General features: G+C 43.7%; 1 protein-coding gene across 1 annotated transcript in view; it reads right to left on the bottom strand.

The window, feature by feature from the left end:
• The window catches only part of STK17A (serine/threonine kinase 17a), a 37,052-nt gene extending 14,339 nt beyond the window's left edge, over positions 1 to 22,713 (bottom strand). Inside the window, 4 exon segments of the mRNA XM_032484279.1 lie at positions 733 to 877; positions 12,187 to 12,399; positions 22,339 to 22,460; positions 22,462 to 22,713. Of these exon segments, the coding sequence (XP_032340170.1) occupies positions 733 to 877; positions 12,187 to 12,399; positions 22,339 to 22,460; positions 22,462 to 22,566 (585 nt within the window). The 5' untranslated portion in view covers positions 22,567 to 22,713.
• Positions 22,714 to 23,159: the final 446 nt, after the last annotated feature.

The raw sequence follows: 23,159 nt of genomic DNA, 5'->3' as shown, positions 1-23,159 counted from the left end.
GCCAATCAAGGCTCCTCTCTGGCTTTCCCTGCTTTCCGCGGCGTCCTGATCACTTGGAAGCCTCGTAACTGAGTTCCTGTCCTTTGTGTTTTCTCCCCTCCTTCCTCCCCCCCGTTCATTCTCTGACAATTTCAAATTAGAAATATGTCTGCCTCGGATCTCTTTAATTCTCTAATTTATGTTATTTATTGCTGCCTGCCTAACTTCCCACAACACTGCTCTTCAAATATTTCTGCTCAAAAATCAACCAACCTCTTCGTAACACTTGAAACCCCTGGAATCTGGCCTTGTCTCAATTTTCAATATTGCCTATTTCATCTGTCAATTCCAGTGGGACGATCCCATTCATTTTTGCCCAAACACATCACAAGTATTCCTAACTCTTGTGAGTTAACTTTCTCCTAGTCTTCTCTACCTAGCTAAATCCTAACTTTTCGGAAAGGTCTAGCTTGAGCCCTGTCTCCGCCAGGAAGCCTTCACCTACTCCAATCCCGGCAACATCCTCTCAGCTCCATTTTGGGGGCAATGTACGATTATTTATCTTTCTGTGCATTTTCTCCTTGATAAAGTAGGCTGGAGGATAAGAGCGAAGACTCAACTCTGATGCCCTTGTTACCTAATAAAACACACAGATCTGATAAACGTTTGAATAAATCACCATTGAAAATACTTCCCATCTGGCGAATGTCATTCTCCAGCAAGCTCCGAACTGGAACGTAATTCAGGTCTCACCTTCAAATCAAGATGAATGACGTCATGAGCGTGTAAAAAGTGAACACCTTCTAAGATCTGCCTCATGAGCCTCTGAACATCTTCTTCTTTGAAGGCTTCGTCTCTGTCCGCAACACACTGGTCAAAGATTTCACCCCCAGCGGCACTAGAGAAGACGGGAAGCACATTTTATTTTATTTTATTTTGAATGACTATTTCCCTGTTTGTTTCATTAAGTAGTAGCCCATTTTAATTTTTTTTTTAATTTTTTTTTGGGGGGGTAGGTAATTAGGTTTACTTATTTATCTTTAGAGGAGGCACCAGGGATTGAACCCAGGACCTAGTTAAGCAGGCGCTCTGCCCCTTGAGCGGTACCCCCGCCCCAGAGAAGCACATTTTAAATAGAAAGAAAAAGGACTCATTAAAAATATTTAGCCTTTATGTTCTTAATATTTATACACAGTAAATACTCTCATTTAAACTATAATTTGAGTGTGGGTAAAGTTTTGTCCCTCTCCATGCCTAAATCCATTTGTTCTTCTTTTTTAAATAAAAAAAGTCAAGTTTTTAATATGAGCTAAGATGAGCATTTCCAAAGCTAAATAAAAATGTCAGTTTAAGAACGTCAAGAACTAAACTTTAATAGGAAAACGTATTAACACACTTTCAAGTAAAAAAATTCTCAAGAAGTTTTGGCTACAGAATACATAAAAATCCTGTTTTTGTAAAAAATGCAAATAATGAAAATAAAGCAAGTGCCCTCCACTGAAGACCCTTGCCCCAATCCTAGAGGCACATTTAGGGGTAAGCTCTGTTACCACTTTGCTTCACCCTTCCAGAGGTATTTTTAAAAAATATATATTTAAATGCATACAAAAATATTAATCTTGTGGATTTTTAAAGGCAAATAAATGGTAACACAGGACACATTGTACAGATACTGTTATATTACATTTTTCCTACTTAAACATGTCTTGAGAGTCTTTCCATGATGGTTTTATATTTATCTACCTACCTCACAATTTTTAACTCCTGTAACCCCATGAATAGATGAACCGTAGTTTAAACAGCCATTCCCCTTTGAAGGACATTTAATTTTTTCTAATTGTTCGTGACTATAAACAATGTTGCGATGAGAAGGCACTAAGGTTCCAGTTTGCTCACGTGTGTGTATAATAAAGAATCGGTTATACAGGTTTAACCAAAATGAAAATCTTAATCAGCCAACGAATCATTTTCTTTCACTCTCATCACAGTCCTCAAGGTAGGTACCAGAATGAAACTGCTGGAAGGGGGTTATGTGCGCTGAAAGTTTTAGTAGACATGACTGAGGTCACCAAAAGAGCAAGACTGATTTAAACTTTCCTGTACCCTTTGGCCAAAGCTTCTCAGTTTTTTCTTTCTTCCCTCCAAATAATTTTGCCAATAAAAGAAAAATCACCATTTAAAATTTTTCATTTCCCTTCAGCAGTAATTCCATAGATAATTTGTTCTTACCATAATGAGAACTCATGTCATGCCTCAAAATTTCCTTTATGTGTTTAAAAAAAAAAAAAGACTGGATTGCTTCCATGAAGTTGCTATGAAATTAATGTGAAATATATAACTCCCGCAGCCACACTGCTGTCAAACAGAAGCTACACCATTTCCTTTTCATCAGATAACGTACAGTTCTTTCCTTCCTTCCATGCCTCTGTCCTTCCTTCTTTTTTGTTAGGGCAACCTATTTTCCAAATTCTTTCCAGAGAAGAAAACGAAAATTTTCACCGGAATCAGTTGAGAATATATTTAAGTTTAGCTGAAAATCTGCAGGTGATGAGAGCGAAAGAAAATGATTTACTGGCTGATTAATAAGATTTTCATTTTGGTTAAATCTGTATAACCGGTTCTTTATTATACACACACTTTTTTTTTTTTTTTTTTTTCAATTTGAAACCTGGTTGTTGCTCTAGGTTGCTTTCCGTAGGACTTGGGCATCAGAATCTCTTCTCTCCCATCAGATGCTGCGGGAGAGGATGTCTCCTAAAGCTTGTTAAACTCAACGGAATATTATATTTTAATCATAGGATCAGAAAACCACACGTGAGAGCATCGAAACGCTTTTTATAATGAACTGTGAAACAGACATCACATATTCAGGCAACGTTACAGTGATGTGTAACTGACAAGAAAGGGAATGGTGAGCATTTACGGCAAAACTGAAGAGTAAATTACACTATACCGTACTGTGTACTGTTAATATGGAGCTAGTGGCCTGCAGCAAAACTCAGAATGAGCGGAGTCCACTCGGTCCTAAGCACTGTGGATGCACCAGGATGTAGGGTGCGGTCCAGAGTCCTCCACACACAAGGCCACAACCTGCAAGGCCGCTCAGAGTGGCCTCTGTTTGAGAACTGCATACTGGTTGCAAAAGCTTCTCAATCTCAATTTATTGTCCTCTGGGCCCATCAGCTCAATACCCACCGCCCACAGTAAAATTCAACAAAAGGTCAGTTTACATAAATACCAAGATTTCTTTACCTAAAGTTCAAGAACAATTTACTGTTAGTCCTTTGCACTTTGATGTCTGCCCATTCTTGCTTAACAAAAGGGCTTCCTCCCTGTTTTCCCAAGAATCTAAGCACTTCACATGAGTACAAAATGTGAAGCACAAAGCTAGTTTCCTAAAGATTTTTCAAGGATGTACTCTGAATGCAGGCGATTAGAAAGCAGTTGGAAACTGGCCTCGAATGATCAATGAGACATGCCCTCTCAGTACCATGTCCAATCATCACATCATTTTACCTGCTTAAACTGAAGCCTGACCCATTAACTCATGGTCAGATTAACTAATGGAACTAAATGAAACTCTGCTATGAAACAATGAGAGATGTTAAGAGCATCTGTCAAATATGGTCCAGAACATCAGAGACTGTTAACAACCACTTCACACAAAGCACCTTCCTCCGCACAGAAGCCAGAACAGCGCGGGGAGTTTTGCTGGCTCTGCCCTTGACCACAGAGAGACCTCCAGGTTCTCTGACAGCACCTGGACTCCAGGAACGCTTATTTTTCCGCTACTTTCTAATTATGCAGAAACTGAGTTAATTCATACAACTTTTGATCCAAATATTTTTCACAAAAAAGTTAACTCAAGGACTTCAGGAAATTTTACGCAAAAACTGGACGTGAAATGTTAAGAACTTCGGATTTCAAGTTTCGAGTGGTCCTCAGAAAGTTATAAGCCTCTTCTTTGTCAACATTATTCAGAGCCATCAGAATGATGTTTAGAAGCTAAGAGCAGCTGAGTTTCCCAGGCTGCCTGCACCTCACCTGGATCACAGCCCCCAGCCACAGACACCAAATGCTCCTTTTTCTACCTAAACCAGTATTTCCATTTCTACCCTGCTTAGAGGCCCAGCTTGGACCTCCACTCCCCCACTGTTCAAATTCAACAAACATCAATCAAATATCCTAGAGGGCCAGTGCTACGTGCTAGGGACCGAAAGATAAATTATAAAGTACGCCTGAGATTCCACGTACTAGTGGGGAAGAGAAAAAGGAAAGATATTTTTTAAGACTATGCATAAATACATATGAGTTTGAAATTATACATCAAGTGATCTGATCATTTGGCAACTGAGCAATTAATTAGAAAGGAAGGAGAAGGGAAAAAAATCTTAGTGAGATGACATTTGTCCTGAGCCTTCAAGAATGAATAGGAATCCCCTGGATGGAATGGCAAGGGTGCATTGCAGGCAGAGTGAACCCACGTGTAAGGGCACACTGGTGTGCCAAATACACAGTACACTCACAGAAGGACAAGGAGCCACTTCCCTTTTCAGTCAAATGGGATGGAACTTGCCCCCTAGCCATGAAAAACTAGAAACTGAACCAGGTATATGAACCAGTTAATTTCAGACCTAAGGACAACAGGCAGTTAGGACTGTGGTCCCCGAGAAGGGACACAAACAGGCTGAGCCTTACAGGCCTCTCTTCCTCCTGGGAGGTCACTTAAGGACTGCGGTCCAGGGCTGGGGAGGACGGCGATCCTGCTAAACCGAGGAGGCAGGCGGGGAGTTTGGCAAGGCTCTGGGTTTTGTAGGAAGAGCAGCAGAGAGGAGGGGGCTGAACAGAGAAGGGCCTGCACACATCCACTTAGCCGCAGCCCAGAGTCTTAGACAAAATAACTTATGTGCACATTCGTTGGGCAGAACTCCGTGAGGTCAGGCAAATCACTGCTGGGCAATTATAAGCTGAACAATTCCTAGCATTCACAGAGGACAGGATAAGATATTTGAACTCTGAGCAGGTGGGGCAGCAAAACCAAGCCAGCCACTTGGGGCACTCAGCAGACCCCCCAGAAGGCCATGTCTCAGCCTTATTAAAGGCTAACGTAGCCCTAGACCTGCCCTAATGAGGCCGATCCACAAATAACGTAACTGTCTGCGAAACCTGCCGAAACAAACATCACCATTCTTCTCATGGACGATCATAAAATGCACCTAGCATTGCCGTTCTAAGTGGATGGCACCCTTCCAAAAATCACTAGACATCTGAAAATGCCACAACTTGCTACTCATAACTAGCACGAAAGCAGTAAAAACAGACCCAGAGACGATCGAACTGGCAGATAAGGACTTAACAGATATTATAAATACACTCAAGGATTTAAAGTAAAATAGGAATGTACCAAGGAGAGAGATGGAATGTGTGAAAAGAACCAAATGGAGCTTTCAGAGATGAAAAATACTGTATTTAAAATGAAGATTTTACTGGACAGGCTTTATAGCAGATCAGATACTACAGAAGAATCAGTGCGTTTGAAGACAGAAATGGAAGCTATCCATGTAAAGTACAGAGAAGGGGGGAAAATAAAATAAACAGGACCCCGGGGATCTGAGCAACATATCCAGCAGTTTAACACACCATAATTGAAGGAACAAGAGAAGACAGGTGGGGGTAGAAAAACATCCTTTTAAAACCAATGGCTGAAAGATCGCCAGATGTGATAAAAACTCTAAATCGAAGATTCAGGTAACTCAATAAACTCCAAGCAGGATAAACAAAGAAAAATCAAGGCTCAAATTGCTGAAAACCAATGTGAAAGAGATGAAAATCTTTGAAAAGACACGTGTATAGGGGAACACAGAGCCAACACAGACTTTCTGTCATAAAACGGTGCATGGCAGGTGACAAGGCAACATCTTTAAGTCCTGAGAAAAAAGTGTGCTGAGAATGCAGGCTGAGGATGGAGAAGAACCAGCAGGAGAAGAGAAAGAACAGGAGTCAGACAGCATTGGAGGAGGCCCCAGCAATGTGAGATACCCTGGGTAACGCGATGACGGGCAAGCAGACGATGCTAAACGTGTCCTTCTCCAGAAGTGCTCCCCACCACCCAGGCGGAGTGAAGCACACAACGCGCGGCTGAAAGCTTCGGACTCACACACTTCTGGACTAAAGCTTGGCTCTGCTACTTGTGGTGTGACCCTAGCTTGGTTATTTCTCTGAGTTGTTTTTTTTTTTTTTTTCTCTCTTAGATAAAATTTTGCCCTAAAATTTGTAAATAAAACAAATTCAGCTGCAGGATACACAATCAATGTACCCAAACCAGTGCATTTCTATACACTAACAGTGAGCTATCAGAGAAATTAATAACAACAACAAAAATCCCATTTTTCAATAGCATCAAAAAGAATGTAATACTTACGAACATTTCTAACCAAGAAATGAAATATCTGTATGTGGAAAACTATAGGCATTGATGAAAGGAACTGAGTAAGACACAAATTAATGGAAAGATAACTCTGTTGCTCACGAACTGGAAGAATCAGCATTGTTAAGTATCGCTACTACCCGAAGTGATCTACAGATTCAATGCAATTGCCATCAAAATCCCCAAACAATAACAACAAAAACAATTCCAATGGCATTTTTCACAGACATAGAAAAGACAATCCTAAAATTTGTATGGAACCATAAAAGACGCCTGAATAGCCAAAGCAATCTTGAGAAAGAACAACAAGTCTGGCGGTATCACACGTTCCAGTTTCAAAACATACCACAAAGCTACAGTAATCAAAACAGCACGATTCTGGCACAGAAACAGACATATATGTCAATGGAACAGGACAGAGAGTGATATATGATCGTGTAATTTATGACAAAGGAGCCAAGAATATACAAAGTGGGAAGAATAGTCTCTTCAATAAATGGTGTTTAGAAAAGTCTATATTTCACATGCAAATGAATGAAACTGGACCCTCACCTAATGCATACACAAAAATCAACTCAAAATGGATTAAAGACTTGAGTGTAAGACCTGAAACCATAAAACTCCTAGAAGGAAACAGAGAGGGTAAGTTCCTTTACATCACTCCTGGCAATGATTTTTTTTTGATTTGTCAACTAAAGCGAAAAGAAACCGTTGGGACCACATCAAATGAAAAAGCTTCTGCACAGCTAAGGAAATTACAAACCCAAAAGGCAACTATGGAATGGCAGAAAATATCTGCAAATCATGTATCTGTTAAGGGGTTAATAACCAAAATATATAAAGAACTCATACAACTGAATAGTAAAACACCAAATAATCCAAATCAAAATTGGGCAGAGGAACTAAATGGACATTTCCCAAAAAAGACATACAAATGGCCCACAGATAAATGAAAGGGTGCTCAACGTCACCAATCATCAGGGAAATGCAAATGAAAACCACAATGAGATGTGACCTCACGCCTGTAAGGATGGCTGTCGTTGAAAAGGCAAGAGACAACACTGTCGGCAAGGACGAGGAGAAAAGGGAACCCCGGTGCGCTGCTGGTGGGAATGACTGTAAACTGGTGCAGACAGTATGGCAAAGAGTATGGAGGTTCCTTGAAAAATTAAAACCAGAACTACCATACAATCCAGCAATCCCACTTCCGGGTGTGCATCCAAAAGATATACAAGCAGGATCTCAGATATAATCTGCACCCCCGTGTTCACTGCAGCGTTACTCACCCCAGCCCAGACATGGAAACAAACTACGTGTCTGTCAAAACATGAATGGACAAAGATGTGATGTATATACAGCAGACCACTATTCAGCCATGGGAAACAATGACACCCTGCCATCTGCAGCAACATGGACGGGACCTGAGGACGCTATGCTCAGTGAAATAAGTCAGACAGAAGGACAGAGACTGTATGATATCACTCATATGTGGAATCTAAAAAATCCAAATTCATAGACACAGAGAGTAGGACGGTGGTTCCCAGGGACTAGGGATCGGGGGGGAAGTTCAGAGAGTATAAACTTCCAGTTGTAAGATGAGTAAGTTCTTGGGATCTAATGTAACTATAATCATTATGGTTAATAATACTGTATTACATACTTGAAAGTTGCTAAGAGAGTAGATCTTAAACGTTCTCACCACAAAAAAGAAATGGTAATAATGTGAGGTGATGTAGGTGTTAGTTGATGCTATGGTGGTAATTACTTTACAGGATAAAGTGTCTCAAAATGTTGCAGATCTCAAATTTACAACACGTTACATGTCAATGACATCTCATAAAGCTGAACAAAATTAAAAAAAATAAAATGTACAAATAATGTATATAAAGCTTATAAATACTGTTAATAAAGTCGGCTAGAGACTTAGCACAGTGCCTGGCACTGAGTACATTCTTACTTGACGCACAGGTGACTATTATTCTTCATGTATGTTCCCATGGCAAAGAACAAGGATTCTAGTAAAGCACCAGGACTGCTGCAAACATCTGTATCTTTCACTAAACTTCAGCACCTGGACTGGAAGGGGTTGAGCTAACTTTACTTTTGTATTTCCAGCACCTATTTGTATCCAGGGCACATGGCCGTGCTTAACTGTATGTGGCGTGAATGTACAGTCATCAGAAACCTGCCTGTTTCCCGGTAACAAAAATCTGTCTCTGTGGCTGAGAATTTTGGTATCTCAATATCCAAAGTCTATTTCTAAGACTTCCTCTTCCAACAAAAAGGAGAATATAAAAATTTCTGGCCCAATCATGCTGATTTCTGGCTCCAAAAACATGATCACGGAAGCACCAGAAGCCACCAAATGTTTCAGAGGAAGGGAAGTATTAGTTACCTGTCCAACAGTAGCCTGAGGGATGGTGTGGAACTGAAGCGAGAGTGATCAGCTAAGAAGCTACCATGACAGACCATGGTGGCGGGGGGGGGGGGGGGAGAGACAGTGAGGACCCGACACAGAGGAGAAGCAGCAAGTACAGAGGAAAAGGGACCAGCAGGGGTCAGGTTTAGGCGGAAGACGTGGTAATTCATTATATGTGAGCTTTAAAGGAGATAAAGCCATCAAGGATAGGACTCGAAGTTTCTACTTGAGGGATGAAATGAAATACAAATGGATACCGCTGGAAATGGGGAACAAAAGAAACACAGGCATGAGAAAGGCAAGGCTGGAGGGCACGCACCCTGAGCCCGCTCTGGTGCAGGGGACACAGGAATACGCAGGAGGCACTTGGCACTTAAGAAAAGGTCTGATCCCTGAAGGCAAAGACTTGGAAATAATCAGCATGTAAACAATAGCTGAAGCCACAAAAACGGACTGTTATCATCCAGGGTAAATGTGCAGAATATAAACATATAATAAGAGTGATACTAATGAACTCTGGGGAGCACACACACACACACACACACAGTAGAAGTTTAAAAGGCTCTAAGATTTTTTTTTTTAAAAAGAGGGAGCCATGAAAGCCAAGGAAGAACATAATTTTGAAAAAGGAGGTATAATATCAAGTGTTTAAAGACAGTAAGAAGTAGAATGAAGACGAAGATGAGATTGATTTTGGCCAGTGGGGCTGATGACCTCAGAAGAGCAGATGGCGTTAGACTGAAAAGTGATGGAGTATTGGCACATGAACAGATGAACGGATCAATGAAAGAGAACAAAATTGACCGGAAGGTGAGGGAAGCTGTAAATTCAGATCAGCCCCCTAAAGGGTCTAGCAGTAAAGGAAAGAGGTGGGCAAGACTGATGGTTCAGAAAGCGTGAAAGCCGAGGACCAGGAATTTCAGGACAGGAGTGACTGAAATACGGGAAGATGAAGGGAGAAGAACAGGAGAGGAGGGGGCCCTAAGAGAGGTGGGATAACTGATTTAAAAAACAAAACACAAGTCCTAGGCAAGGAAGGAAGAGAACTGAAGAACGTTAAGTCAACGGTTTAGCCTTGGCGTTAAGGAGTGGAGTCTTCCTTTGAACAGAAGGGGAGGAGGTGGGAGCAGCACGGACAGAGGGTGCTGAGGCAGCGTGTCTGATGGCCATACAGGGAGGGGAGGCCAGGCAGGAGCAGGCAGGGAAGAGGGTGGTGTGGTAAGTGTGTTCAGGGTTTTGATCCGCTCCTGCCCGCCTGCCCGGGACGATAAAGGAAGGCGATGAGAGATCAGTAAAGAATAATCGAACCATCCCAAGGCCCCAGCAGAGAATGCAACCCCTACCCTTGTCATGAGCGGAACACAGACTATGCGGGTCCTCCCGAGGGAGGGCGCTCGAGAGGAAGGAGTAGATACCGTGAAGTGCTGGGGAGAGATGCGCTGCAGGTAACTAGGAAAGAACTAAAGGGAATACGGGGAAGGGAAGGCTGGAGCGGGTGGGGCTCCGGGGGGAGGAGCGAGGGGAGGCAGGGCGGAAGGCTGAAGGGCAGGTTTTGTGAGGATGGAGGGGAGTGAGGACATGCTGGTGAGAGGATCGGACCTCAGGGGTCTCTTTCTTTTTTTTTTTTTTTTTTGGTAGGGGGAGAGATAATTAGGCTTTTTAGTTTATTTACTTACTTTTAGAGGAGGTGCTGGGGATGAACCCAGGACCTCGTGCATGCCGAGCATGCGCTCTACCACTGAGCTACACCCTCCCCCCTTCAGGGGTCTCTTCCGGATCACTTTCCAATGTTAACCTGATCCTCTCCAGAACAATCTGGAAACCGGAAGCCTCTAAACCAACTTTTTTTTTTTTTCAGTTGAAAAACAACTTTATCGAGATAAAATTCACATCTACATTTCCAAACCGTTCTATCATTTGTGGCTATTTCTACCATTATAATTGAAAAAACATTGCAGAAAACACTTACGTGCTTCTCACTGTCCACATTTTTAGGGATTCCTACAGGTGAAGTGACTGAATTACAATATATGAACACAATGCTCGTGAACCGTATTATCAAGAGAAAGACACTATTTGAGCCATCCAGACTCTTCCCTCTATAAACTTTTAAATAAAAACAAGACAGCAGGATACACGGTATTTTGTAACGTGTTCCTTTTTTTAACGTAGTCTTTGAAAACAGCTTTCTACGTCAGTACATTTTTATCTACCCTATCTTTTAAAATGACTGGCTAGCAATCCATTTGGTGACATTATCACCTATTTAACCAACTTCTTTCTATTAAACATTTAGATTATTTCTTTTTCGTTATAGAGAGGCTGCTGCGCTAAATGTTTCGTAACATGTCTTTGCGCAAGTGTCTATCTCCTCGTGAAAGAATTTACGTCAGTGAAACTGCTGGGGTAGAGAGTATAGATAGTTTTAAGGCCTTTGATATATATACTCCAGACCAGACTGCAAACTAAAAGAGTTACACCAGTTGACACACCCCCTGTAGTACAAATGAGGTGACCCGTCGCGTGAATATCACTTTTCTTAATAATCCTTGCCAATCTGATGGAGGAAATTGACAATTTAGTTTTAAATTTACATTATAAAAATAAGAACCAATATTTTCCATGCATGTACAGGCCATTGCATATATGTTTCTGTGTGAAATTTCTCTTTATATTCTTTCTTTGTCCATTTCTTTTTTAACCTAGGAGGTTCACGTTTGTGTGTCTTTGGTAACATCTAGTTATATATTAAAGAGATTGTAATCCTTTTGGGTGTACAGATATTAGAACTATTTTTCCCTGGGTCTGTCTTTTCGTTCTGTTTTCCTGATGGATTAATAAGGCTTTTCATGTGCTCAAAATCGATCAATCTTCTCCTTTGGTGGGAGAAGCAGACAGGGAAACAGGATTTCCTAAGGAGGAAAAACTGCCTTTCATTTTCCAAAGCTGTTTTCTTTGCTGTCCCTGCTTACTGACCGCAATTGAAAACATGGTCTGAATCAAAACAATTGTTTCTGAACGAGAGATTATTAACTCAGACCATGTGAACATTTAAGGGATTATAAAATGCCTTTTTATTATAATACTATCTTGGTACCACTTACCTTAAGAATGCCTCTAGTAAGAATATGAGAAATTTACCTGTTCTCAAAAGAATGTCATTAAACAACGAAAATGGAAAACATAACGTACATGCATCCTTGCAAATTTGGAGTGTGTCAAATTAGTAAGAGGAACACGTAAAAAAGTTCTGGAAAAATCTTCAGATTTCCAGAGAACCAGGGCCTGCCACGCAGATGAGGGGCACCCTATAAAGGAGGATGGTCTGCCAAACACACTCGAGAAGGGGGACGATACTTACTATTCCAGAACCAGGATCATTTCTGACGGAGTCTCATACACTTCATGCAAGTTAATGACCCAGGGGCTGTCCTGCGCCAGTTCCAGGACGGCAATTTCATGAATTATTTCCATCCGACAGTCTTGGCCTTTTCTTCTCTTCCTCATGAACTTTGCGGCAAATTCTTTTCCAGAATCTTTCTTTATACATTTTCTCACCACTGCAAATTTCCCCCTAGAAATAAATGGAAAAACATTCACTGTTAAAGGGGACAGCTTTTCAGAGATGGTACATTTTAATGAAATTTCCAAATAGTCATCAGTGGATATTCAAAATTTAGGTCATGTTCAATCATAAAAGTAGCAATATGGCCTGGGAAGTACACCTAAAATCAAATAAAAGGTGCAAGATTCATTCTCCCAAATAGAGAATAACCACATATTAAAGTCAGTATTTTTGCAGAGTTATAGATAAAAATAACTTAATTTTTTGCACATGCATACATAAAAATGATTTAAATCTTAAAAAGCCATTTGACTTAAGAGAAAATGGTTATCAAAATTCCTAAAATAATGAATTTCACTGTCACTAATTGACTCTTAATGATCGGAGGACATTATCACCTTCCAGAATGATAAAAGTGAGGGACCTCATCTACACAACACCATTTCAGCTACAGCGTCAGATGGAAATGTCTACTTTCCCTATACAGACAGATAAACAAGCATTATTCGGATACACCACACTACCGTTTGTCATTGTCACTACGCTAATAACCAGGTCACACAGGGGACCAGGAGAACATACTGATTAAGGGATAAGGCCTGGAATTAGACAGATGGGGGCTTGAACCCCACAAATGGCTCTGCCCACTCACTTGACACATAACCTTGGGCAATTTTTTGAACCTCTTATATAAGAAAAATCTCATTTGCTTCTCTGTACAAGAAGACACAAATGGAATCTGTTTCACAGAGTTGCCATGAGAACCAAAGAATATAATACATGTCAACTGCTTAGCACGGTACTTGCCACGTAGTAAGTACTCGATAAAATATTAATCGAACCAATCATTCCGTTGTAACAATCATCACCCATGAATATCCAATACTCAAGTTGGAAGGCAACTTGCATCACATAGGTTTTTAACTCATGCCAAAGCCAACGTCTTCTTTCAAACTGGTCTCTTCCACTCACAGGTGTGTATTGGTTTAATAAGGCTATCATCCCAAGCCTAAACCTGACTTCAAGTGAAGTCGCTGTAGTCTGGGTCTTCTCCTGAGCGGAACAGAAGGACCCACACGACAAGTCCATCTATCAGGTACTGGAGCACAGCTAACAAGATCTGTTCACTGCAGCTGCCTTTTCCAGTTTTCATTCCTCATCTCCTTGAGGTTTTTGAATCTCCTCACTACTAACGGTTCATAGGACGGCTGGTAAAATGTGCCAACCAAATCTGAAGCAACTACTCCATGTACAATCTGATCAAAGTGCTACATGATTATTATTTTGCTGATCTTGGCACAATACAACTTAATATGACTTAAAAAAAAACTTGACAGGTTTTCCATATTCCATAAATAAAATAAACCACCTAGGTCTTTTTCCTCTGAAATTTTTTTTTTTCAAGCCAGTGTCCTCATACTATATTTTAAACATATGTTTAAAAAAATTCAATGCAAGGCTTTAATTTGCTCTGTTAAATTCTACTTTCTAGGCTTTGGCCCGGCATTCTAGACCACTGACGTAATTTTGAGCACTAATTCTTCCTTCCTCGTTACTGTCAACCACAAATATGATTTTCATGCCCTCTACATTTTTGCTACCATCAGCAATAAAAATGTTACAGGAGAAATCTTCAGGCACCGTCCTGTACCTGTTCAATTAGGTGGCAATCCACCTAGCAGCACCCTTACTCAGAACAAGGTGCTTTGTGTTCAACAGAAATGTGAAAAGACTTCTACAGTTTACTAGTGAGATTAAACACTAAACTGTGCATCACAGGTTATACCTCCTTTTATTTCACCCTCCAAAAATCACTAGGCTAATATCACCAGTGAGTTTTAAAAGGTTCCCAGTGATCTCTGGATTCTTTTAAGAAAGAGAAAAAAAAATCATTAATAATTTGATTTTTTTTATATCTATATGCCTGAAGTTTCCAAAGAAGAGAAAAGAGAAAGTGTAATTTGTCAAAAACTGACCAACATGTAATTGACGACAAGCATGTTCCTGTTAAATCAGAAATGACTGAGCTGAACCGCCCTCAGGGGGCTCCCACATCAAACACACAGACAGTTTACTGTCACCACACCTAAGATTCAAGGCCACACAGTTCTGTGCGGTTAGTAAAATACTGCTTCTTACGTATCTGGCTGGAAGGTCTATTTCTGAAGACCAGAGAGGAAGACCAGTGACTCCCCAGAGAAGTGAAGCGCACGCATCGTTAACCTACAAACTCCGGGTTACAGAAGAGCCGCTGTTAAATGCAGGGGCCAGAGGCAAACGCAGGGAGGAGACCTATACTTACTTGATGTCCGGGGCCAGGCATCTGTTTCTCTGGGTCCCCGGAGCAGTTCCCACGGCTGTCCTCCCAGACCAGTCACTACTCCTGACACCACCTCTGTCTTAGAGGACATGCTCCTCGCAGTAGTGGGTTCTACTGTTTCCTTTCCCCCCACAGCGCACACTCTGCTGGGAGTCGGCAGACTTCTCCGGGAAGGGCCAGGTAGCAAGTGTCTTTGGCTTTGCTGGCCAGACTGTCTCCATCACCACTACTCAAGTCTGCTGTTGGAGAGTGCGAGCAGTTGGAGACAACAGGTAAAAATGGATGGGTGTGGCCGGGTCTCCAAAAAAACAAAAAACAAAAAACAAAACCTGGTGAATGCTGAAATTAGAATTTCGCATGCAGTTTCCATGTCATGAAATATGATTCTTCTTTTGAATTTTGCAATCGTTTAAAAATGCAAAGGTCACTTTATTCAGCTAGCGAGCCTGACAAAACCCCAGGCAGCCCGCGGTAGGCTGCCAACCCGCCCTGTACCCGCAGGAGAAAACTTCCATCATGCTGATACTGATGCCGCTGAAACTGCCAGCCGGGCCGGGGGCCGCGGGGCTGGGGGAGCCCGGCAGCGCCTTCCCCTCCGAATGACTGGTGCGATGGGAGGGGAAGCCCTCCGACTCCTCAAGGAGTCAGGGGGGAGATAGAATGAGACTTCTGGGAACCACTCTGTCTAAAGTAGAGCCACACAGGACACAGAAGTGGGAGCCTCAGCCTTCAGGGGAGGGAGTCCCAGGGAGCACTGTGTCCCCGAAGCCCACACCCACAAGGGGTCTGATACGCATGCTTTCCTGCAACTTCACGGTGAAAACCGTGACTGTGTCTCACCCTTAACTTCAGATTACTGAGGCCTCTCCAGGGCATGGAATAAACGGCGTTTCTCTGACACCACGGCCCCAGTTCCACGCAGACTTGACATTGATGAAGTTCAAAGGGCAGAAGATGTCTGCTGCACATCCACTTTCTTTGTCAACTTGGTCAAGATTCTTCCCAGATTACAGCTGTTAGTTTTCGGAGCGCTTCACTCATTTCACAAACATCTAGTTTAGACTGTTACACACGAAACTAGAAACTCAGGTTTTTTTGTTAAACGTTTTTTGGGGGAAGGGATATCAGAAATGAATACATCTCAGAACTACTTGATGATAACAAATTCCAGGTGAGAAAGGAAGGACACACGAATGATGACAACAGCAGGAAGTGACATCTGAGTTAGACCCACCGGTCCAGGCTCCCTAGGAACATGGCTGGGGTTTTTACCCAGTGTCTGACTGGTAATGCTTAGGGGGGCACAGTGAGCATCTTTAGGTAGGGATGACAGGCTAAGGGTGACAACGGGCGCCTGTGAGAATTTTTAAAATAAGGTAATTGTTTTAAAAAGGTAATTCTTACAGTGTTGTGAGGAGTGTATTGCCAAGCGTTAACCAGAAACTAGGGAAGCCAACAAAATAATTCACGGTAAGGGTCTGAACTACAGTAGAAGCAGCACGGGCTGGGAAGAGGGAACGCACATCTAAGTCATTCAAGGTCAAGACCCAGAAACACTTCCTGCCAGACTGCGATGCAGGCAGAGATGAGGGCAGATGGGAAAGGTGGACCTACAAGCCGACTTGGGGATTTTTAATCTGGGTACTGGGTAAACGTGGGTCAAAACCATCCGCTGAGAGAATCATTTTAAGAACAATAACGGGTTTGCAGGGGTAGGGGTGCGTGGGGCAGTACGTGGTAGGCTTCGGATGGGAGAAGTTTTAGGTGTCTTTCTCTGTAAAGAGAAATTTTTTTTTTTTTAACTAGATGGATTCCAAATACAAGTTTCAGTGCTGGGTTACGCACAAAGGTGAACAGATAATGGAATATAGAGGGTTCAGGAAAAGATTAAAAAAAATGTAGATGCTAATTTGAGTGGTATATAGAGGAAGCAAAAGAAAGGGAAGCTCCGAGGTTCCAGGTTCGATTCCGGAGGACCATACAGTGCTTTGTTCCCACCTGTACGCACTGTTACTGAAGCTGGCTTGACATGTCACCATTCACTCTGCACGATGATGTCTCCCAGGGGAACTATGAGTCCCAGGGACCTCACCTCTCATCCCTTCGCGTGACACAGTACCCCGCACATGGTAGGTGCCCAGACATGACCTCGGACAGCAGCCTGAATACATACTCTCTTGTTATTCCGTTAAATAAAAGTTCCATGGCAACTTAACCTCATAAAATTTAACATTTTAGCCACATGGAACTACATGCCATTCTCTTTCGTTGGACCCTTCTGCTACTTGTTTCACTGCCAGCGGCTGGGGCATCTTCCATCACTACTACTGAAATCCCATTCATTCTTTAAGGCTCAGCTCAAGTGTTGTTTTCCCTGTGAGATGTCCCCATGTGGCCTGTCACTTTGCCTGTAAAGGCAGTAGTGACTGATTTGTTAGATTTGGGAATAATTTCCAGAGCCTACCAGAAAGCCTTCCATGCTCAAAATGTACGTACAATACTTGCAAAGAAGCGACTAGATCTGTCTTCCTTACCTCTGGAAGGAAAACAACGAAAACATAAGCCATCTGTTGACTCGAGGTGTAAAAATCAGTGGCTCCATCAGATCAGACATCAGCATGAGTGACAAGAACAGGCAGGGCTTTGAAAGTCAGACTCTGGGGGTGGGTGGGGAGTGGGCAGAGCGCATGCTTAGCATGCACAAGGTCCTGGGTTCAATCCCCAGTACCTCCATACCGCCCCCCCCCCAAAAATTTAAAAAGAAGTCAGACTCAGTTTTGAATTCCAGCTGGTACCTGTAATCTTGGGCAATCAGCTCAAACTTTCTGAGCCTTTGACTCCTCATCGGTAAGATCAGGTTGACGGCACTCTCCCCGCAGGGTAGTGAAGACTAAACAGAATGACATCCCTAACATGTACCGCATCTGGCAAATGATCAGTAATCAGTAAACAGCAGCTATTTTTATTGTTTTAGGCATTAATTTCAGATGTACGATAATGATAATAATTTGTAAAAAAAAAAATCTTAGAACAAAGGAGTTCTGGAGGAGATCTAATTTGAACTCTCTACATGACGCATAAATTCCCTATGAATCGAGTTCTGTCTTCCTTTCCTGAACAGGTGAATAATGACTACACTTAGCTTTCTAATGCACCTGGTTCAATAATCCAATTTTATAAAATTTTGTTATAGTTCTGTAAAGAGGCTGAAATTCATTCAATCCTTACGTCGATGCATTTTAAATTAAGATTTTACGTTTAACGTTATAAGCCCCAACTTTGCACAATTAAAACAGCTGATTTACTGGAGTATCTACCTTAGAGCAGAAGCCTTCCCTTCTAAGTAATGTCTGGTGCCAAACCACAAACACAGCCAATTGTTGTTAATCCATCCAAAAATACTAGGTCACCCAAAACTGCAAACGTTCTTCAAATTGGTGACAAAGTGCCAAGAGAGCTTTAACTGTAGTTGTCCTAAAACAAGAGAATTTCTCCATAGGCAATATTATTTAACAGGGGTCTTTATTTCTAAAGAAATTACAATTTACAATTTATGACACAGGCTTAAGCCGTTGTAAGGTAGAAAACCTGAAGCCATCACCTACAGCCATGAATCTAGGTAAAGGACACCCACTTCCTGAGATACTTCCTCCGCTCGCCTGCGGCTTGAACATCCTCTCATTCTCTGATAAAAATCCTTCCTTGTTCCTGTTAGTCCCGGCCACTCCGAGGAGAATGAGATAAGACATCCCATCTCCCATAAAGCCCATCTGACACAGGCTGGGACCTGCGACCATTTAGCGGAGTGCTTGCACCCGGATGAATGACTCCTCAAGCAAGTGAATACAAAGAAACCCTAAGGGACTAAAAATAACCACGTGCAGGCGCAGTTGGGGCAATTAGGAACAGTAAGATACAAAAAGGCCACAAATCAACTGCCATTCCTGAGGTGCTGGGAGCAAAAAGCAGGCTATCCCTGCACACAGCACCACCAAGGAGGTGGGCAGACCACTTAAGCCGCCCCTCTGGCCAGATCCAGCCATCCGCCTCTCCCCTCGCCCCATTTACCAGACCAGCCCTCCCTCTTCCCTGAGCAGCAAGGGCACCTGTCACTTGTTTTCCCTCCCTTACGCTGCAGCATGGGTCCCTGGAACTCTCGTCTGGCCTCTTATCAATTTTTTTACTGATTAAAGAGTCCAAGGACCCGGGTGGGTGACACAGCTGGGGAGGGAACTCTGTGACACTGGAGCCTGGCAGGGTCTGTTCCATGCTGGAACGCATCAACCTGTCCTCTCCTAAAAACTACGGGAAGTTGCTTCGGTCACAAGACAAGACTGCAGAGTACGCTTTGAGAAATATCTGTGGCGTGCTGGAAGCGATTTCAGAGTCCCAGCTCAGCTGTCTCTCACAAGACTCTATCTGTGTCCTGATTTTCTCATCCGCAAAGGGGGACTTTCCAAGCATGCTTGTGATGTGAATTAAATGAGGTAATAACACACGTGAAAGCACCTGTAAAACTGTAAAGCCCCAGACATTTATGAAGTACTTGCTCCAGCAGAGAACTCATATTTGTATCTTTCTTCTGTAGGAAAATCCAACTGAGTATGTAACTATATATACACACACACACACACGCACACGCACAAACACACACACACACACACACATACATATACATATACATATAAAGATGCTCTTTTGGCTTTAAAAAATCTTTTTTCCTTTCAAGATAAAATTTATGAATATATCAAACACTGTTAGAGTTTGAGGACGAGGCAAATCACCTGATGTGAAATTAGAATAATTTAAAATTCCCAGAAACATTTTTTTGTTCCTATACTAGCGACAAAAACTCAAGGGAAGTACCCACTATGAAAACGATTCTCAGAAGCCAAGGTCATGTCTCCTGCACCTCGAATCGTGAACGTGGTTCACATTGGCACACATCCTGCCTCGAAAGGTAACAAGCTTCAGGAGTAACAAGGCAAGCTTCAAGCAACAAAAGAAAATTTTACATCACGTATTTACCCACATTTAGGTTGCGAGGGACTCTGCTGGCGACATGAAAGAACGTGACATTTATTAAAATAATTAATATCACATCCTCTCATTACTATGGAATCAATGTTGACCATTTACAATGTTTTCTCCAAACAGTCATTTCTCTGAAAGCTTTATATTTCTGTAAGATTAAAATAACAGTTAACTCCTGACAGAATTCAATTTCTGTGTTTGAACAGTTAGCTCTTTACACTTCAGCATTTTTAACTAAAAGAAAGGCCACGGAACAAAATGAATAGATCTGGTTTTTCACACCACATCATTAAAATACAGCACAGGTAAATTTCAGTCTGTATCAGCATGAGCCCAATTAGTTCTATCAGAAATGTAACCCGAGTTAACAGCTGGAAAAAAAAGGCAACTTTTCCACCTTACTCCAGAAAGGATTATGCATAAACACACTTCATTATGTCAAAACCACAATATACAGGCAACATTTATAACCTTAATAAACAAAGACCGCTTCTAACACAAAACAGAACTCTAACTTCCTGAGACTGTTGAACAGTTTCTGAGTCTTTTTGCAATGAGGTTTTATTACTTTTGCAACACACAGAAGCATATTTGGAGGTTGGGCAGGTTTTCTTATTTTTGCTTTTGGGGTACATGTAAAATACCACTCACTGAGCTACACGATGAATTACGTTTTTTGAGGGCGCCCCCTAAGCTGAGCACAGCCTTAACGCAAAGATGTGTTTTATTTAATTCCCTCAACCCTAAGAGGTCATCAGTGGTTAGATAACTTACTCAAGTACACATAACTATTAAGTAAGAAGCCAAGACTTAATCACAGACTGTCTGACTCCAAAGTCTATGTTCTTAACCACCGCATCACATTTCTCCACGAAGAAAAAGGGAACCTAAAAGAAACGAATACATTCATTTTCCTTTTTTTCAGTTTTAGGCTCTTATATCAAGCATCTATTTAACTGCATTGTTCTGTTGAATCAGGAGTTATTACTTCTGTAAAGAAATTTTTTATAAGATATGTAGATGACAACTTAAACACACATTTTACAGGCAAGCAAGTTTTATAACAGAAGTTGAAACAAGAGTTGAACGAAACATTCCTGGAGGAATTATCGCAACACCTGGTAAGGTGCAAATCCATTTTTTTAGATTAAGTCACCTGTTATGAAGTCTACAAGACACTGCTTGCCATCTGATGACACTTCTGTTTTGTAGTATGTCTTCGTTTTGTGGAATGAAGCCGGACAACTCAACCAAACAATGGAAAGTCCCAGCTTTCCTTTTTCAAGACATCAGGGTTACTTCAGAATGCCTGGAATTTTGACCAATTAGAATACCTAGATGAGTTAATAGCTATGTCTTCTGCTGTCATACATAAGTGTCCAGAGATCCAGTTAATTAGTGCCAGCAGAGTGAAGTGAATCTTGTTCCTAAAAGGTGTTTTCCTTTTAGATCTGGGAAAGTCACTTTTTAAGGTAGGTTCCCCTGCCAAAAGAACTAATTCTAAAGGTACCTTAATACTTATTAGGCAGCTTTTTTTTTTTTTTAACATTGTTTCTAACCAATATTACCAGCCCCTCTTTTTCCAAGACCCCAATGAAGGCTGCATAACTGTCATAACTTTCCCCACGACCACATGGTGTTATTTTGCAATCGGGATAAACGGCGTGTCAGGGCCAGTGGCTTACGCTTTGCAACCACTCTTTACAACACCCCCGTGAGATAGGTCCTGTCGCTATGCTAATTTTACGGGTTAGAAACGGAAGGCTGCGGAGTCGAAGTCACCACTCAAAGGCAAGCAGAGCGAGGATGTGAGCTCGGGTGTGACCGCAAAGCCAGTGCTGTCGACAATTTCTCCAAACTGTACTCATCCTCAAACATCTATCACTGTATGACGGCTCTGCAACGTACAAGATTTCAGGTATCCAAACAGCCTTCAAGACAACCCTACAAAGCAGGAGTTGGGGCGGGTAAGGGAAGGCAGGGGCCGGCTCACAGCACAGAAATTCAGACAAGGGCCCAGACCCGAGTGAAACCAATCTGAACTTGCAGGCATAGGGACCTAAGCCTTTTCAGGACGAAAACAGCACAAACCCAAGAAACTGAAAACTAAGTCAGCAGAAGGCGGCTGACCGAAGCTGCCAGGGCGAGGGTGCACAGGAAGCGGTCGCGCTCGGGGCTCTGCTCCCCTCTGTCACGGCGACGGAAGGAGAAGCAGAAACCCACAAGAGCCCGACGGCAAAACCAGAGCTGGCTCTAAGCCTCGCGTCTGGCGTCAAACTCGCCTCCGCGGGAAAAGCGCGCAGCGCAGTTCCCACGCCGGCTCTGGCTAAGCGACCGCGCAAAGGACCGCAGAGGCCGCAGGCTCGGGGGAGACGAAGGGGGCAGGCTGCCTCCCGGCCGCGACCGGGTGCACAGCACACGCTCGGGGACGCCGCGCGCGGACGCGTGGCCGGCCGGGGGCGGGGAGGGCTCCGCCGCCCTAATCGCCGCCTGCACCCAAGTTTGCGCCCGGCCCCCGCGCGCGCTATCGGGCCCGCGCCGCCCGCTCCGCCGCCCGCACTTATCGGCGCCCGCCCGGCCCCCGCCCGCCTCACCTGCCCAGCTCCCGGCCCGGGCTCAGGCGGTAGCCGTCCTGGAAGGGCTCGGTGCGCACCGCGGTGCGGATCTCCGTCAGCAGCCCGCGGGCCTGGGGCTGGGGCGGCGGCCGGCGCGGCTGTGCTCAGACCCCGGCCCGCCCGGCCCGAGCCGGCGGCGGCGGCGGCGGCGGCGGCGGCGGCGGCCGGGGAGGAGTCGCCGCTGCCCGGCTTCTCCAGAGGAATCATGGCGCTCGGGCGCGCTTTCTTTCCGGCCGCCCGGCTCTCTCCGGGCTGCAAGCGGGTAACGGCCCCGCCTCCAGCTGCCTCGAGCCGGTTGGAATCGGGCAGCCGTTCTCTCCCGCGCCGCGCTCCGACTGAGGCCGGCTGGCTCCCGGGCGCCCCGCCCCGCCCCGCCCCCCGCCCCGCGTTCGACCTCGCCCCGCCCCCGTTTGACCCCGCCCCTATCCCCGCCCCTCGTCGTACTCCCACTGGTCCCAAGCGCCGCGTGCCTCGCGCGCGCCCTCTGCAGCCGAGGGAGGGAAGGTGCAGCCTGCCGGGCGGCCCGGGCAGCCTGGAGGCGACCAACAGCACCACCCTTCCGGCTGGAGGACCCGCTGCGTCAGCCAGTTACACACCTGCTGAGCATCTGAGTTCCACAGCCTGAGCCCTCGGTTAACGAACGGCGCCGCCAGCCAGAGCCAAACGACACCCCACCTTGGGCGGGTTAGGAGGGCCGATGAGACTCAGATCAGGGAGGGCGGAAGTTGCCCCGGGCAGCTGGTTCCTTCCTACATTGAGCGGAGGATGTGGAGGCAAGAGTTGGAGAAATATTTTCACGT

This window comes from Camelus ferus, chromosome 7 (assembly GCF_009834535.1).
Source record: "Camelus ferus isolate YT-003-E chromosome 7, BCGSAC_Cfer_1.0, whole genome shotgun sequence".
Classification (NCBI taxonomy): Eukaryota; Metazoa; Chordata; class Mammalia; order Artiodactyla; family Camelidae; genus Camelus; species Camelus ferus.
This window is presented reverse-complemented; position numbering and strand designations above follow the sequence as displayed.